Source organism: Betta splendens, chromosome 6 (genome assembly GCF_900634795.4).
Source record: "Betta splendens chromosome 6, fBetSpl5.4, whole genome shotgun sequence".
Classification (NCBI taxonomy): Eukaryota; Metazoa; Chordata; class Actinopteri; order Anabantiformes; family Osphronemidae; genus Betta; species Betta splendens.
In genome coordinates this window covers 13689489-13705209 of record NC_040886.2, presented here as the reverse complement: position 1 = coordinate 13705209, position 15721 = coordinate 13689489, and the positions used below count along the sequence as shown (strand labels likewise).

The 15721-nt window shown below is 50.0% G+C and overlaps 1 protein-coding gene across 1 annotated transcript; it reads left to right on the top strand.

Annotated features, from left to right (window-relative positions):
• The first annotated feature begins 4981 nt into the window (after positions 1-4981).
• On the top strand, positions 4982-15506 carry LOC114857085 (long-chain fatty acid transport protein 2-like). Its single transcript, XM_029153219.3, has 10 exons — positions 4982-5523; positions 5980-6186; positions 6262-6417; positions 7794-7918; positions 8015-8209; positions 8289-8373; positions 8458-8656; positions 14807-14904; positions 15008-15138; positions 15241-15506. Exons 1-10 carry the CDS (start codon positions 5061-5063, stop codon positions 15415-15417), a joined length of 1836 nt encoding a protein of 611 aa, XP_029009052.1. The 5' UTR covers positions 4982-5060; the 3' UTR covers positions 15418-15506.
• The last annotated feature ends 215 nt before the right edge of the window (positions 15507-15721 follow it).

Below are 15721 nucleotides of genomic sequence, written 5' to 3'. Positions count from 1 at the left end.
ATTTTGTTCCTTGTCTAAGTCAAACACTACGTCACAGGGTCATCAAGTCAGACAGTCAGGCACTGTCTCACAGAGTGATCAAATCATAACTGGGCTTCCTGCTCAAAAGACAATTGAGGACCCCCCCTGCTCAGATGCTTGCAGCAATATACTTGAACAATGTATAAAATGTTTAAGGATGTGGGCATCTGGTTCGGATGCCACCTGGACACCTCCCTGGGGAGGCCACTTAAACACCTTGGGGTCCCACCGGAAGAGCTGGAGCAAGTGTCCATGGGAAAAGGAAGTCTGGAACGCTCTGCTCAGACTGCTGCCCCCGCGACCCGGCCCCGGATAAAGCAGTTAAAAAATGGATGGATGGATGGATGAAATTTCCATCACAGATACCCATCAAAAGTAAATCAGGGAAGAATTATGGTTCATCCAATGCGTTCTTCCATAAACCACAAATTTCAGTAAGAATCTGCAAAGCCTACTGGCATCACTCCTGAGAGGCCTCTCAAAGGAAAGTAGAACCCGTAAAGCCATTTTTTGTCTCTGATCTGCATCGTCCAGTCCCGCAGTTCAACAAGCAGCATGTATTAGGCTGAATGCTGTATTGTGATGACAGTTTTGCTTTTACAAGAGGAGTGTATGGGAAATATATATACTCTTCTTGAATAATGGTTTATTTAATGTTTTATTTAGTCCACCCTAGATACGTGTAATGTTGCTGTGTTGGTGGACAGGTTGAGTTTGTATGTGTGTGTAACACCAAATAAATCAATTAAGCAAACAATAGGCACAAAATAAATAAGTAGGGATGTACCTTAGGCTGACACATTCATAACTAAACAACTGCTGTACTGTGGTTTACCTGTGGAATTAATATTAATGCTAATAATGGTGTTAAGGTATGTGAACACACTCATACAAACATATACATATCATATACAACAACATATGCATTGTTATAAATAATCTCATAATAATAATAGCCATGTGTTGAGTTTCCCACTACAAGGTTAGTAAAGCTGTAGCTCAACATGTCACAGCCTGGACTCACTTCCTGTTTTATTTTCTTTTACTTCCGGTTTTGTCTTTTCACTTTTAGTTTAGCTTTACTTTGCTAGGGGGGGTCACATAATCTCACCAGCTGTTTTCCATCAATCATTACTCACCTAGTATTTAAGCATCATGTCTTGCCATAGTCAGATTGTCGTCGTTCCTGACCAACATTCCAGTGCTACCTCATGTCCAGTTCTCGTGTACGATCCAGTTTGTTTCTACCGCCTTGTCTCTTGCCCAGCCTTTGATAACCCTGAACTGTGAGTTTGACCATTGCTTGTTTTTCGACCACCGTTTTTGCCTAATCCCTGTCGAACCTTTGCTTATGACCATTGCCTGCCTGAGGCAGACCTTAGTGCATGAACAATGCCACTTAAATCCAGGGTGGTGGGAGGAGCTCGGCCACTATGCCCAGCCAACGAGCAGAGGAAAGAATCCTAGCAGCCAGGGAGCCCACACACCTTCAGTTCCAGGAGGGCAGCCACAGAGAACCCCCCAGGCAGAGCTGCAGCAGCCACAGAGACAGCACCCGAGGTCAGAGTAGGCCACTGTGGGTCAACAATGTCCGCTCCATGAGAACCAGGGGCAAACACTCCCTCCAGTGGGAGGGTCAGACTGAGAGAGTGGAGCCTGGTCCTGGGCTCCGTAGGGAGCCCACCAGGAGATGCCCCTGCGCCCAGAGTGGGGCTCACCCCCAGTCCACTACCCCCACACGAGTGGTGCGGGGCCTACCCCATCGGCCCGACTATATCCCCTGGCAGCCCCCCCGGGCACGAGGCCGGCAATTGGAGGGGGCCAGCCGAAAAGAGATCACTGACCACATTTGGAACATCCTTTGTCCTGTGTAATGTGTATTTTATATTAATATAGAATTATATTGTGTTAGTTGTAAATTTATATTTTTTGTCATTTGGAATAAATTTGAACATATATTTGTCCAGAACATGTGATTAGTGGCGATGTCCAGATCAGCTTCCCATTTACAGATCGGAAGACTTACTATGTCATCAACATTGGAAGTTAAAATACAGATTTCTGATACTGCTGGCAGTGGTTGCATCTGGATAGGAGTATTTCTAGTTTTTGCATTAAGAATGAACTTTAGTGGTAACACTATAGATTTTGTCCAGTTAGTAGAGTATTCTATAGTGCTGAGAATTAATCTATGAGGCTGATAGTTGCAAGAAGAGACATCTGTGGCTCCAGGAGAAAAAGTAACACATCATCAGTATATAAACTTATTTTCTGATTTACTGATTTGGTCGATATTCCAGTAATTAGTGGGAGAGCTGGCAACAACTGTGAGGACTCGTTTTTTTAAAGACAGACATCTGTCTTTATCTCGTCATAACAGCCATGATTTTTACTCTATCAACTTAATTATTTAACTAAATCGTAGTTATACTTGTCTTTTTTCTAATGATGTGTCTGGCTATACCCTCAGACCTATAGTTTAGTCGCTATCGACCCCAAAGTGCAGAGAGATCCTGAATTTCCCTCATAGTCTCTAATGATTATTTCCGCCAGACGTCTGGGGAAAACGCAGAAGGTGACACATCTTGAAATTGCGACTGTGGCTACAAGCTTTAGTCTTCAAACATAAAAATAAGTCCAGTTGTTCAGTGAAGACTTGGCATTCATAAAGTGAAAATAATTTTGTAATAACTATTATGGTTTTGCTGCAACAAGCCTGTTCATAAGAGGTAAAACTTTCCCCGCCTTTCGTCTCCTTGGCGACGGCGCAGCTGCAGAGTTGATTGACAGGTCAAACTCACAGCACACACAGCAGTTCCATGCTTATTACTGATGAGTCAACTACACTATTGCAATGTGTAGTAATCAAGCACATACGTCCTCTAAATACTTTCAAAATAAAAGCACCAAGCCAAATAATTAGCTTTAATATCAAAATCTTTGTTTTTGGCTAGGTAATTATGACTATTTAAAGATTGATTAACAGTTTAGTAATTACCCACACATGCTTCTCCTAATTCCTTTCAAAATAAAAGCACCAATGCAATTTCTTAGCTCTTTAACTGCACCATTTTTGCCTTTGAATGGTTAATTATGACCTTTTAAAGACTCTTCAACAGTTACGTAATTACCCCCACACATCTCCTCTATGTCCTTTCAAAATAAAAGCACCAATGCAATTCGTTACTTTAAATGGCAAGATTTTTGGAAATTTTCTGGTTCTAACTGAATAATTACCAATCGTTAATTTACAATTCAGTAAATTACCAGACACACACCTATTATGGTGCTTTTATTCTGAAAGGCCTTAATCTAAATCTTTTGCTTTAATAGGGCTATTTTTGCTTTTGAATGATAAATCATAACTATTTAATCACTATTTTATAGTTTAGTAAGCACCCCCACACAACCTCTAAGTCCCTTCAGGATAAAAGCACCAATGTAATTTATCACCTTAAATAGCAAGATTTTTGGTTCTGACTGGTTAATTAATGGTCAACTTTTAATCTTTGACATCTTTTTATCTTGTTCATCCTTGGTTTTACCTTCGTCATCACTTTATTCTTTGTCAATGTTTTGTCGTGGTCATCGTTTTGTCGTGGTCAACTTTTTGACGTCAGCAGCTTAATAGGCATATGGCATCTTTTCGGCAACAGAACAGCTCTCCCATGTAATTTCTCTGAGAAATTAATTTTTCTAGTTCCCTCATGCTGTCTTATTGCTGCGGCTCAATAAATATTGCAAATAGTAATGAAGAAAGTGGGCAGCCCTTTCTGGTCCCTCTACACAGATTAAACCTTGCTGAGGTCTGGCCAATGATTTCAGAGACTTTGGTGGCCTCACCCCAGATGTGTCCGACTTGACAGTTTATAAAGAAATTGCAAAGAAGATGCCTCAGCGTGAGACCTCGGACTTTCCAAGTGCGAAGATGACTTTAACAAATCTAATCTAAACTAACGAATCAAAAACAGTGCAATGTCCATTCCAGTTAATCCTGTATGCGAGTGATTTATTGTTCCAACAAACAAACAATCCGTGGTGGCTTCCTATTGTGTGGGTTTGTGTGTCTTGTGGCTGCTGTCCATTCACGGTTCCATTGCCGGGTTCTGTCCTTCCAACTCTGTCTTTTCGTCGCCATCTCCGGTAAAAACTGTTTGCAATCCTGGGCTCCTGACGTCTCCTTAACCCGTCCCTCTAGCTGGTGAGGTCCCGGCCATGTCTGAGCAATAACTAAACCAATTAGTGGAAAACATTTATCTAATGCAAATGATCTAATAAGCAAATCAACAGTAGAAGCGAACCTAAATTATGGCAATGAATCAAACATACTGCATATTGACATACAACAATTAATAAAGAAAATAAAGAGCTCCTGCAAAGTGAAACATGCTTTCTCTGCTTTCTTGTCACCAGTTAAATAAGGTGGATACCATTCATGGTTAAAATGTGAAGCACAGTCATTAGTGCACAGACAACCTATTGTAACTAACAGGCAGAATGTCTGATTTTATATCAGCGTTGTAAAAGATGCTGGTTTAAATCACAGCCAGACACTCAGTATGATCTGGTTTATAACCCAACAGAGGATGTTTTATTAAGGGTCAGTCTGTGAAAACAGAGTTTGGATCTTACTGTCACTGTTTTAGTAACTGTACTTTTAAGGAAATTTGATAATCTTTATATTAATGTTTTTTGTTTTTTTGTTTTTTATTAAAATGTATAGTACAAATGTGACTGGAACGATTCCTCAACTAACTTGATTAGTGAATCCTTAATTCAAGCTCAGTCTTTACTTGTGCACAGCTGATTTGCACAATCATCAGGAGCTTTATTGGCACAGATATTGAATGCGTTTGTCCTCGGTTTAGGCCTCACAATCTTTCGCACTGTTTTTTTCAGTGAAGCAACTTCAAATATGTAACCAATTAACGTTTCTCTCGCCTGTCCTGGTGTGTACTCCTCCTCCGTGTTTCTTTTTTGTCACCACTATAAACTGTCCTGACGCAGACGCTAGTGACTGGACTCCCTCTCTGATCAGCATGTTCCTCCTCTGGATAGCGCTGCCCGCTGTGCTCTGTCTCGCCTTTTTATTCCGCTTTCCGTACTTCATCCAGGATGTGCAGCACTTCATCAAGAAGTTAACGTTGGTGCGCCGTATCTCAAAATTCATGCAGAGTAATTACACCCTCCTGGACCGGTTCTTGGAGAGAGTCGAGACGCACCCTCACAAACCTTTCATCTTATTCAATGATGAAACCTTCACCTTCAAGGACGCGGACGAGCTCAGCAACAAAGCCGCCAGAGCGTTTTTGCGCAGCGGGTGCGTCAAAGAAGGAGACACGGTGACGCTGTTCCACAGAAACGAGCCCATGTTCGTGTGGCTGTGGTTGGCGTTGGTGAAGCTCGGATGTCCCGTCGCCTTCCTCAACTACAACATCAGGTCCAAGTCACTCTTGCTCTGCTTCAACCGCAGCGGAGCCAAAACTCTGGTGGTGGGCAGAGGTAAAATGTGGATGCTCGTCTCCTGTGCGCAGGGACCAAAACCTTGTTCTGTGGTTAATTAGTTTAATGAAATAAAGCTGATTAGAAAGTCTTAGCTGTAACAACTGTTCTGATGGTCATCTAGTGGTTTTAGTGGTTGCCAGGTCAGTGATGTTATCAGGGCATGATTAACCTTTACAACCAGATGTGTGCTGTTTCTGAAACGGGATAATACCTTGATATTGATACATGTTATATCATTCTTTGAGTCGCTTTCCAAAGCGTCTTAAATTCACTTCGGACAGTAAATTATTGCATCCAATCATGAGCATCAGTAATAGTACAAAGTTGCTTGAATTCAGGTCTTTTAATGCCTGACTATGTTAACCTCTGTCCCACATTTGTAAGTAAATCAATGAAGATTCTATCAACAGTTTCCAGATGAAGGTACAGTGTGTTCCTTTGGTTCCATTGCAGACTTGCAGGATGCTGTGGAGGAGGTTCTGCCCACTCTCTTGGAACAGCGGGTCACGGTTTTGAGCCTCGCTGACTCTAAAACCGATGGAATTCAGAATTTCGCGGACCAAATGAGCGAGGCCTCGTCTGAACCCGTGCCCAAGGATTTAAGGTCGCACGTGACCTTGCTCAGTCCAGGAGTCTACATATACACGTCAGGAACCACAGGTGGGCAGCTGCAGGTGCCGACGCTCAGCACACAACAGTAAAACCATAACTGCACCACATTCTCGTTTGTAACAGGACTCCCCAAAGCGGCAGTGATGACTCATTCCAGACTGTGGAACCTGTCGTGGTCGCTGGAGCTGGGAGGCGCCACGTTCGACGATGTGCTCTACGTCACCCTCCCTCTTTACCACAGCATTGGTCTCGCTGGAATCGTCGCAGGCATTAACGGGGGTACTTACACTTACGGGTTTGTTTTTTTTCTTGGTCAAATCAGCCATCAATATAGTGCACTATTTTTGCGATACTTACGGTAACAGCGTTGCGACCACTGAGAAGAGACCTGTATGGAGTCAAATTAGGGTCACATTAGTTATGTGCGTGCGTAAACCGATCTGTGCATCTGTAAACCAATCTGTGCATGCGTAAACAGATTTGTACGTGTGGACTTGGCTATACCATGCTTACACTTATAATTTGGGGCCTTAATTTGCATCCACACTCTGATTGGCTAATGAACAAGGAAGTTGTCGCAGTCCTTTGACGTCAAACGGTAGATCCTGTAAGCTCCACAAGCAGCAACAAGCTAGTCCACTGACTGATGACTTTAATTATATTTAATTATCAGACAGAAGTGACGAGAGTGACGTTACTCTCTTGGTCTGCGTGTCTTTGGTATTGGTGACATCTTGAGAGATTCTACAGCAACACCGGGCGTCTGCCTCCTTGATCAGTGGGAAGCACTAAGATCCTGCATTGAAATCTAAGCCTGTCTAACAACTGCATTACATATCAGGCTAATTAAAAGCATTGTTAAAGTCAACGTGTTTATTGTGGTCTGATAAACGATCACACAGAATCACGACGGTAGCGTTACTAGAACATACCCACTTTAACTCCAAGGGCATCATAACATAACATGGTAGTCAGTGAAGTACTTATAAGTACTGTGATGTTACGCTCTTCTACTAATTTGAGGAACCAATCAATAACTGAACTTTGACCTTTAGTAATGGATTGTTCCGAAACTAAACAGTAAAATAGGTTGATATTTGCTGTGGTAGTAGTCAGTGAAGTACTTATAAGTACCGTGATGGAACGGTCTTCTACTAATTTGAGGAACCAATTTTATCATGTCATTGATGTAAAGGCTGTTTCCTGTAGGATAATTTAGTAATAGATTATCCCAAAACTATACAGTAAAATGAGTTGATATTTGCTGTAGTAGTAAGAGTATTCCAGTAAGTACTAAGAAGAACTGTGGAGGAACGGGTTTTATTAATTTTATTTAATTAATTGCCTTTATTTATTAAAGTTTTGTGAAAGGGCCAATTGTATTTCATAAATTTCATTAGTGAGTATTTACAAACATAAACAGTAAATTCTATCCAATTATAATTTTTGCATTTACAGTAGGTTATATTTAGCAGATGTAATATAATTTCCAACTTCACGTCCTGTCTCACTATTACCGTAAGTATCACACGAACCGCGCACTTCAACTGTAGCGACGGCTGATTTGACCAAGGAAAAGCGACCAACACTGTCGTGGATTCAACATGTTTTTACGCAGCGGATCATCTTTGAAGCTTTCATTTTCCCGTGTGTAGGCTTTACAGTTGCTTTGAAGAGTACATTTTCTGCATCTCAGTTCTGGGACGACTGCAGAAAATATAATGTCACTGTCATACTGTACATTGGGGAAATCATGCGCTACCTCTGCAACAAACCGAAGGTATGGTGCGGGTCACAGCACTGATATTACAGTATATAATATTATAATATGATATAACGTTATAACGGAAACACGCTCAACCATTTTCTCTGGCAGAAACTCAACGATAGAAGTCACTCGCTCAGACTCGCAATAGGCAACGGGATGCGAGCGGACGTCTGGAGAGAGTTCCTGAAGCGCTTCGGCAACATTCGCATCACAGAGTCCTACGGAGGCTCTGAATTGAACTTCGCTCTGTCCAACTACGTGGGGAAGATCGGTTCCGTTGGGCGACACACCTTCCTCAACGGGGTAGAGCGCGTCTTCTCCATCGCACGGTTTGACGTGAGAGCTCAAAAGGCAAAGTTTGGATCCTTTATTTGTCTTGCAGAGGTTGTACGGTTTGATCAAATACGACGTTTATAACGGAGAACCTGTGCGGGACTCATCTGGGTTGTGCGTGGCAGCAGCTAAGGGTTCGTAGGTTGTTTCCCACTGAAGGAAATAAATATTCCCATTTTTCCCATTTGGCGACATTTAACTGTGTGGACCTTCGCCAGGTGAGCCCGGGCTCCTGGTGAGCCGCATCACCCAGAGGGCTAAATTCTACGGTTACCTGGGAGACCCGGAACAGACGGAGAAGAAGAAGCTGCACGACGTGTTCGAGAAGGGAGACGTGTACATCAACACTGGGGACCTGATGCGCAAGGACGAGGACAACTTCCTTTACTTCCTTGATCGCACTGGAGACACGTTCAGGTGAGTTCACGTCTGACAGCGCAGCTTGAAACTGAATAAACGCACCGTTAGTTATTTCATATGTATGGGTTGCCTAATGTAAAAGGAGCACCTATAACTAGTTTTCTCACATTTAACTAAATGACACGTTTTCTCACATTTAGTTGAATGTGTAAAAATCTAAATGTAAATGTTAAATGTTGAATGTAAATGTTAAATGTTACATGTAAATGTTAAATGATCGCCGAGTGCAAGACTGAATATTCATGAATGTGCAAGTTTTGTCAGGTTCCGGCTCTGTTTTTAGTTTTATCTTGAAGGCACCTTGTTGTTCTGTCTCATCATCATGTTTTGGGTTCCAGTTTCCGCTTCCTGTTTTAGTTTGATAGTTTCCGGTTTACCAGTCCATCACACTCACGCTAACCTTACTTCCGGTTTTCAGTTCACGCACCTGTTGTTCATTCATCATCACTTCCCGGACATTTAAGCACCACCTGTCACCGTCATCATTTGCCAGATCGTTGTTTGTGTGTTTACCGTTGTTCCCAGTTCGCTGTTCCTGTCCGGCCGTGTTTTGTGTACCCCGTTCTCTGCTCTGCACGTTACCGAACTCGTTTGCCTGCCTGACCACGATTCTCCGCCTGACGAATTGGTGCTGTATGCTGGATTTTGTGTATGAACCTTGCCTGTTCCTGACGCTGCCTCTGCCTAATACCTGGAATAAACCACCGTCTGATCACCGTCAACCTGTGTTTTGCTGTGCATTTGGGTCCTCATCCGAGCGTTCCATGACAGAACGATCTGGCCAGACTTGGACCCAGCCAGCACTCAGCCGTCGCCCAGGTCAGTGACTGTTTTGTTCCTTGTTTTTTTTTGGCGGCGAGTCTCCTTCACCGGCGAGGAAGTATGGAGTTCACCTGCGCCGAGCTACCCAGTGACCTACGCGTTTATTTTCAAATCCTCGCGGAGGATTACCGACGGGCGGTTACCCCGAGGAACCAGCGCAGCGCCGTGGAGGTGGCGATATTGACGCTGGAGGACGATGACAGCGTGTTGGAGCGCCCCAGTGTTCGTCGCCTCTATGAGCGGCTGTGCGAGCTAAGCGACGCGCTCCGCACCACGCCAGCGCCGGTCGCACCACCGAAGGTTTCGGTTTCCTCCTCCCCGCCCCGTCGCACCGTTGTGTCTGCACCAACCTGCCCAGCTCCATGTTTGTTCCGCTGGGAGGATTTCCTGCACTCATGCGGTCCCCAGTCCCCAGTTCAGCCGTGTGTTGCCCAGTCCCCAGTTCAGCCGTGTGTTGCCCAGTCCCCAGTTCAGCCGTGTGTTGCCCAGTCCCCAGTTCAGTCGTGTGTTGCCCAGTCTCCAGTCCAGCCGCGAGCTGTTCGGTCTCCAGTCCAGCCGCGAGCTGTTCAGTCTCCGGTCCAGCCGCGAGCTGTTCAGTCTCCGGTCCAGCCGAGTCCTGTTCAGTCTCCGGTCCAGCCGAGTCCTGTTCAGTCTCCGGTCCAGCCGAGTCCTGTTCAGTCTCTAGTCCAGCCGAGTCCTGTTCAGTCTCCAGTCCAGCCGAGCCCAGTCCCGGTTCCAGTTCAGTCGAGCCCAGTCCCGGTTCCAGTTCAGTCGAGCCCAGTCCCGGTTCCAGTTCAGTCGAGCCCAGTCCCGGTCTCAGCCCAGTCGAGCCCAGTCCACTCGAGCCCAGTTCAGGTTCCAATCCAGTCGAGCCCAGTCCCGGTTCCCGTTCAGTCGAGCCCAGTCCCGGTTCCAGTTCAGTCGAGCCCAGTCCCGGTTCCAGTTCAGTCGAGCCCAGTCCAGTCGAGCCCAGTTCAGGTTCCAATCCAGTCGAGCCCAGTCCCGGTTCCCGTTCAGTCGAGCCCAGTCCCGGTTCCAGTTCAGTCGAGCCCAGTCCAGTCGAGCCCAGTTCAGGTTCCAGTCCAGTCGAGCCCTGTCCAGTCGAGCCCTGTCCAGTCGAGCCCAGTACAGTCGAGCCCAGTACAGTCGAGCCCTGTCCAGTCGAGCCCAGTACAGTCGAGCTCTGTCCCGGTTCAGTCCAGTCACGCTCCTGTCCCGGTTCAGTCCAGTCACGCGCAGGCCTTATCCCAGTCAGAGGACTCCATCTGTCGAACGGGTGCTGTGCACACCCGATCAGGCCCGACGTCTCCTCCGTCGAGCTCGGCAGCTGTAAGCAGTCATGCCGGCTCCGGAGGAGACGCCGTCCCAGTTCCTGTCGGCCGTGTTGCGGCCGTTCCTGTCGGCCATGTTGAGGTCGTTCCTGTCCCCGTTCCTGTTCCTGTCGGCCAAGTAGAGGTCGTTCCTGTTCCTGTCGGCCAAGTAGAGGTCGTTCCTGTTCCTGTCGGCCAAGTAGAGGTCGTTCCTGTTCCTGTCGGCCAAGTAGAGGTCGTTCCTGTTCCTGTCGGCCATGTTGCGGCCGTTCCTGTTCCTGTCGGCCATGTTGCGGCCGTTCCAGTCTCTGTCGGCCATGTTGCGGCCGTTCCAGTCTCTGTCGGCCATGTTGCGGCCGTTCCAGTCTCTGTCGGCCATGTTGCGGCCGTTCCAGCCTCTGTCGGCCATGTTGCGGCCGTTCCAGTCCCTGTTCCTGTCCCTGTCGGCCATGTTGCGGCCGTTCCAGTTCCTGTCACCCTCGGAGCCGCAGCGCCCGCCGGCCTCCAGGAGGAGGCCGCGCCAGCTGCAGTTCCCGCGCGCCTCCAGGAGGAGGTCGCGCCAGCTGCAGTTCCCGCGCACCTCCAGGAGGAGGTCGCGCCAGCTGCAGTCCCCGCGCACCTCCAGGAGGGGGTCGCGCCCGACGCAGTCCCGGCGGACCTCCAGGAGGGGGTCGCGCCCGCCGCAGTCCCGGCGGACCTCCAGGAGGGGGTCGCGCCCGCCGCAGTCCCGGCGGACCTCCAGGAGGGGGTCGCGCCCGCCGCAGTCCCGGCGGGCCTCCAGGAGGGGGTCGCGCCCGCCGCAGTCCCGGCGGACCTCCAGGAGGGGGTCGCGCCCGTCGTAGTTCCTGTCGACCCCCAGGAGGGGGTCGCGCCCGTCGCAGTCCCGGCGGAACCTCCAGAGGGGGTCGCGCCCGTCGTAGTTCCTGTCGACCTCCAGGAGGGGGTCGCGCCCGTCGTAGTTCCTGTCGACCTCCAGGAGGGGGTCGCGCCAGCCGCAGTACCGGCGGACCTCCAGGAGGGGGTCGCGCCCATCGCAGTCCCGGCGGACCTCCAGGAGGGGGTCGTTCCCGTCGCAGTCCCGGCGGACCTCCAGGAGGGGGTCGCGCCCGCCGCAGTCCCGGCGGACCTCCAGGAGGGGGTCGCGCCCGTCGCGGTCCCGGCGGACCTCCAGGAGGGGGTCGTTCCCGTCGCAGTCCCGGCGGACCTCCAGGAGGGGGTCGCGCCCGCCGCAGTCCCGGCGGACCTCCAGGAGGGGGTCGCGCCCGTCGCAGTCCCGGCGGACCTCCAGGAGGGGGTCGCGCCCGTCGTAGTTCCTGTCGACCCCCAGGAGGGGGTCGCGCCCGTCGCAGTCCCGGCGGACCTCCAGGAGGGGGTCGCGCCCGTCGTAGTTCCTGTCGACCTCCAGGAGGGGGTCGCGCCAGCCGCAGTACCGGCGGACCTCCAGGAGGGGGTCGCGCCCGTCGCAGTCCCGGCGGACCTCCAGGAGGGGGTCGCGCCCGTCGCAGTCCCGGCGGACCTCCAGGAGGGGGTCGCGCCCGTCGCAGTCCCGGCGGACCCCCAGGAGGGGGTCGCGCCCGTCGTAGTTCCTGTCGAACCCCAGGAGGGGGTCGCGCCCGTCGCAGTCCCGGCGGACCTCCAGGAGGGGGTCGCGCCCGTCGTAGTTCCTGTCGACCTCCAGGAGGGGGTCGCGCCCGTCGTAGTTCCTGTCGACCTCCAGGAGGGGGTCGCGCCAGCTGCAGTCCCCGCGCACCTCCAGGAGGGGGTCGCGCCCGACGCAGTCCCGGCGGACCTCCAGGAGGGGGTCGCGCCCGCCGCAGTCCCGGCGGACCTCCAGGAGGGGGTCGCGCCCGCCGCAGTCCCGGCGGACCTCCAGGAGGGGGTCGCGCCCGCCGCAGTCCCGGCGGACCTCCAGGAGGGGGTCGCGCCCGCCGCAGTCCCCGGCGGGCCTCCAGGAGGGGGTCGCGCCCGTCGTAGTTCCTGTCGACCCCCAGGAGGGGGTCGCGCCCGTCGCAGTCCCGGCGGACCTCCAGGAGGGGGTCGCGCCCGTCGTAGTTCCTGTCGACCTCCAGGAGGGGGTCGCGCCCGTCGTAGTTCCTGTCGACCTCCAGGAGGGGGTCGCGCCAGCCGCAGTACCGGCGGACCTCCAGGAGGGGGTCGCGCCCGTCGCAGTCCCGGCGGACCTCCAGGAGGGGGTCGTTCCCGTCGCAGCTCCCGCTGCACCTGCATCTGTTCCTGGCGGCCCGGCTCCGGCCGCACCTGCATCGGTTCCTGGCGGCCCGGCTCCGGCCGCACCTGCATCGGTTCCTGGCGGCCCGGCTCTGGCCGCACCTGCATCGGTTCCTCGTCGCGGTGGTCCAAGGAGGACGCCGCTGGTTCCTGCCTCGTCCTGGTCTCGGCTGCCGGACTGGTGGCCTCGCCCTCGGCTTCTCCTGGTGATTGGATGGCGCTGCCTCCTCCGGCGCCGTCCGCCTCGACTCCGTCACCGCCACGGCCGTTCGCCTGGGGTACGTCCCCTCCTGCCGCGACGATGGCGCGGTCTCTGCCGTCGTCGTCCGCCGCGAAACTGGGATCCCCGGAGCATCTCCGTCGGGGAGGGGGCTGGGCTCAGCTCTGCTCTCCCGGACCTCGCCAGCCGTCGTGGTGGACTCTCCTGCCACCACCCTCGTGAGGGACCCCTGGACTCTCGTTTTGACCCTCCTCCAGTCCTCCCTCCGCCCACCCTGCTTGTTTGCCTTGCGGGAGGGGGATTCGGTCCCTCCTCCTGAGACCGCCCTCCGCCCGCCCTGGTTTGGGGAGGGGGGCTTCCGTGGGCGCCGTGGAAGACGCCCTAGGGGGAGGGGTACTGTCAGGTTCCGGCTCTGTTTTTAGTTTTATCTTGAAGGCACCTTGTTGTTCTGTCTCATCATCATGTTTTGGGTTCCAGTTTCCGCTTCCTGTTTTAGTTTGATAGTTTCCGGTTTACCAGTCCATCACACTCACGCTAACCTTACTTCCGGTTTTCAGTTCACGCACCTGTTGTTCATTCATCATCACTTCCCGGACATTTAAGCACCACCTGTCACCGTCATCATTTGCCAGATCGTTGTTTGTGTGTTTACCGTTGTTCCCAGTTCGCTGTTCCTGTCCGGCCGTGTTTTGTGTACCCCGTTCTCTGCTCTGCACGTTACCGAACTCGTTTGCCTGCCTGACCACGATTCTCCGCCTGACGAATTGGTGCTGTATGCTGGATTTTGTGTATGAACCTTGCCTGTTCCTGACGCTGCCTCTGCCTAATACCTGGAATAAACCACCGTCTGATCACCGTCAACCTGTGTTTTGCTGTGCATTTGGGTCCTCATCCGAGCGTTCCATGACAAGTTTATTCCACCCCTACCCTCAAACAACACTGGTCTCAGATCAGAGACGCGAACTCAAACACCTCAAACAGTGCGCGCAAACTCCGCCCACATCTGACCTGGAATGTTTATAGCGTGGAAGTAACTTCGGCTAGCTAGTATAGTTAGCCAACTAATTCTCCACCGGCGCCACAGAAATGTTCTATTTAAACCTACTTAACTCCCCGTTAATGGTGTTTACGACAGAACAGCAGTTTGAAGCGGAGCCTCAGCCCGCACACCTGCCGTTACAGCCCGTTCAATCTCCGCTAACGGGAGGAGCTGGCGGCCATGATGGCTTCGACTTCAGGCTTCTCTCCAGTATTATCGCCCACCAATCCTGAGATCAGATGTGGGCGGAGCTATGCATACTGTTTGACGTGTTTGAGTCCGCGTCACTGATCTGGGATCATAGCGGGTGGAGTATACTTAAATATTCAGGTTTACACCCGGAGATCATTTAACATTTACATTTAACATTTACATTTAACATTTACATTTATATTTAACATTTACATTTAGACTTTTGCACATTTAACTAAATGTGAGAAATCATGTTGTGTCATTCAGTTAAATGTGGGAAAACTAGTTATAGGTGCTCCTTTTACATTCAGCACACCATACATATGTGCTGTCAACAGATGTAAAGGAGAGAACGTGTCTACAATGGAAGTGGGTGACGTCATGACCCTGGCTCACTGCATTAAAGAAGCCTGTGTATACGGAGTTCAAGTACCAGGTTTGTTTGACTCTGCTTCTTGCTGATGTTTTGGATTCACTGGAGACTTTCCAGGTTATTTTACATTGTAATGGAACAGAGTCACAGCAGTCTTTTCCTCCAGGTCAGGAAGGGAGGGTGGGGATGGCAGCACTCGCACTCAGAGACGGACAGATGTTTGACTCGACAGATGTCTGGCAGCATGTTAAAAACCTCTTGCCGGACTACGCGAGGCCCCGGTTTTTAAGAATCCAGGTACGTCTAACTCCATGCGTCGACTTTAACGGAGCATTTGGAACATTTCAGCATTTGTGTGAAAGCCCCTCCTTCATTTTCCTCTTAATGGGATCGTTACAGAGTTCCTTCGACGTAACCGGCACATTCAAGCACACAAAGTTGAAGCTGAGGGAGGAGGGCTTCAATCCAAACCAAATAACAGATACGCTCTACTTTCTGGACAAAGAGGCACAGAATTATGTCCCGCTCACATCAGAAATATTTAATTCTATTACATCAGGAGAAATCCAGATGTAACTGGTCGATTTTTTTATATTAGTTTTTCTCCATTTACATTTTTTAAACGCTTTATTAAACATTTAGTCCTAATACTGAAAAGTGTCTTGTGTTTATTATTAAAACTGCTGCTGCATGCATATCTTGCTTCATCATGATGTCTGTTCTGGAAGTGATGACTTGAAGTTTGATGTGTGATAATACAAAGAAGCTAAAGTTTTTCTTCAAACAATTAGATCATCTTCACCAGCGTCGAACTCTCGCTCAGATTCCTGTTTGTTATTTCCATCTGGCGTTTGACTTCTTCATGACCAGGACGTGACCT